General features: G+C 35.7%; 1 protein-coding gene across 1 annotated transcript in view; it reads left to right on the top strand.

The window, feature by feature from the left end:
• LOC106470875 (sodium/calcium exchanger 1-like) overlaps nt 1–1,710 on the top strand; it is a 22,853-nt gene that overhangs the window by 9,196 nt on the left and 11,947 nt on the right. The window contains exon 2 of the mRNA XM_013931451.2: nt 1,301–1,488. Within this exon, the coding sequence (XP_013786905.2) occupies nt 1,301–1,488 (188 nt within the window). The remainder of the gene's footprint in view (nt 1–1,300; nt 1,489–1,710) is intronic.

The raw sequence follows: 1,710 nt of genomic DNA, 5'->3' as shown, positions 1-1,710 counted from the left end.
CCATGGTGGGCATTGTGGTTAATTACAAACAAACAAATAGAACGAAATTTTCTAAGAATCGTTATTTCTTTATCTTAGTGACATTCATTATTCACTGTCTTCCAAAACTTATCTCTCTATATATATACATATGTTAAATAATTTGATTAAAACTGAGCTGTTGAATAAACTTTCGCGGGGATTATTGTAATAAATTAACTTCGGGTCAGAGCAAGCTACGTACTTAAATATACTTTTATTATATGTTATTTTAATAAAGGGTAGGAAAAAAAAAAGAGAGGTTTACTCCCCAGATAATAATAATAATGATAAGTTGTTTATTTCTGTCACTGTGGCTTCATCAGGGCTAGTAGGGCAATAACTCTTTGCCAAATTGCCTAAGTCCTTCCAGAATGTACTACAAGTTCTGAAAAATAATAAAAATTAGAATGCATTATCTAACCAGTTGGGCAACTTCGCTGTTAACGATATTTTCGGCCTTAAACCTAATAATATCTCACGAGGTACGACCAGCTTACGAGATTTAGTTTAGTCCTAAATCAATTTCCTTACGGAGGACGTAAACACTGGTTCAGATTCAAATCCTAATGGAGAAAAGGACAGTGGAAAGTAACCCACGACTGTTATAATATCATAGTTACTCCTTATAACGCTAAAAATCGGGCGAATTCTCAATGTTACAATGTTTTTGAAAGCGAGGCAGATCAATATTTAAAATGGCCTTCAAGTTTTGATGATTTTAAACTATAATTATTACTAACACTCTTATAGTCCACTTCTGGACTTTGTGGACAGTTTGTTTGTTTGGTTTGAATTTTATTCAAAGCTATACGAGGCCCATCTGCGCTAACTGCCCCTAATTTAGCAGTGACAGACTGGAGAGAAGGCAGATAGTCAACATCACCCACCGCAAACTCTTGGGCTACTTTTACCAACGAACAGTGAGATTAACCGTAACATTATAATGCCCTCACGGCTGAAAGGGCTAGCATGTTCTGTGACGGGGGATTCGAACCCGGGACACACCAGACAATGTCAGGCCCTCTTTGAGAACAAAACACAATGACATGTATCCATCAAATAATTTCCATTAGCCTTTCAATCCTGGGTACTTGCATAAGATAGTTTCTATGTAGGATCTCCTCTTTTTGATCTTTTTTAAAGAATTTTTGAGACTACATCCGTTTCTCAGTGTTCCCCTACATTTGGTTTCTGATAATTCTGGTTGCTGTGATCTCTGTAATATTTCTTTTATTATTATTATTTATTTGTAGGTTTTTGTGATTACGTCGTTTTTCAGCGTGTTCTCCTACCTCTGGTTGCTGATAATTCTGATTGCTGTGTCTCCAGATGAAGTTGAAATATGGGAAGCTTTGGTGACGCTTCTGTTTTTTCCTGGACTGGTCATTTTGTCGTTTGTTGTTGACAAAAGATGTTTTGCAAAAAGTAAAGTCCAAAACAAACAGCTCGAACTGCAGTCTGTGAGCGGTAAGCAGAAGCAGAACGAATAGACAAATAGAATCCATTATTTTTTTAAATTTCTGACTTAATTATATTGTTTAACAATGCCTTTCATTAGTAATTAATAAATGAAACAGAAAAACATTTTCAGCGGGAGTAATAGTCAATGCTCGAATTGAAGGGGGCGCCATACTCATTGTTAAAGTAAATCATGTTTGTTTGTTTGTTATGGATTTCGCGCAAAGCTAC

Source organism: Limulus polyphemus, unplaced genomic scaffold (genome assembly GCF_000517525.1).
Source record: "Limulus polyphemus unplaced genomic scaffold, Limulus_polyphemus-2.1.2 Scaffold4262, whole genome shotgun sequence".
NCBI classification, from domain to species: Eukaryota; Metazoa; Arthropoda; class Merostomata; order Xiphosura; family Limulidae; genus Limulus; species Limulus polyphemus.
The sequence above is the reverse complement of the archived record's forward strand: the minus strand, read 5'-3'. Positions and strand labels throughout refer to the sequence as shown.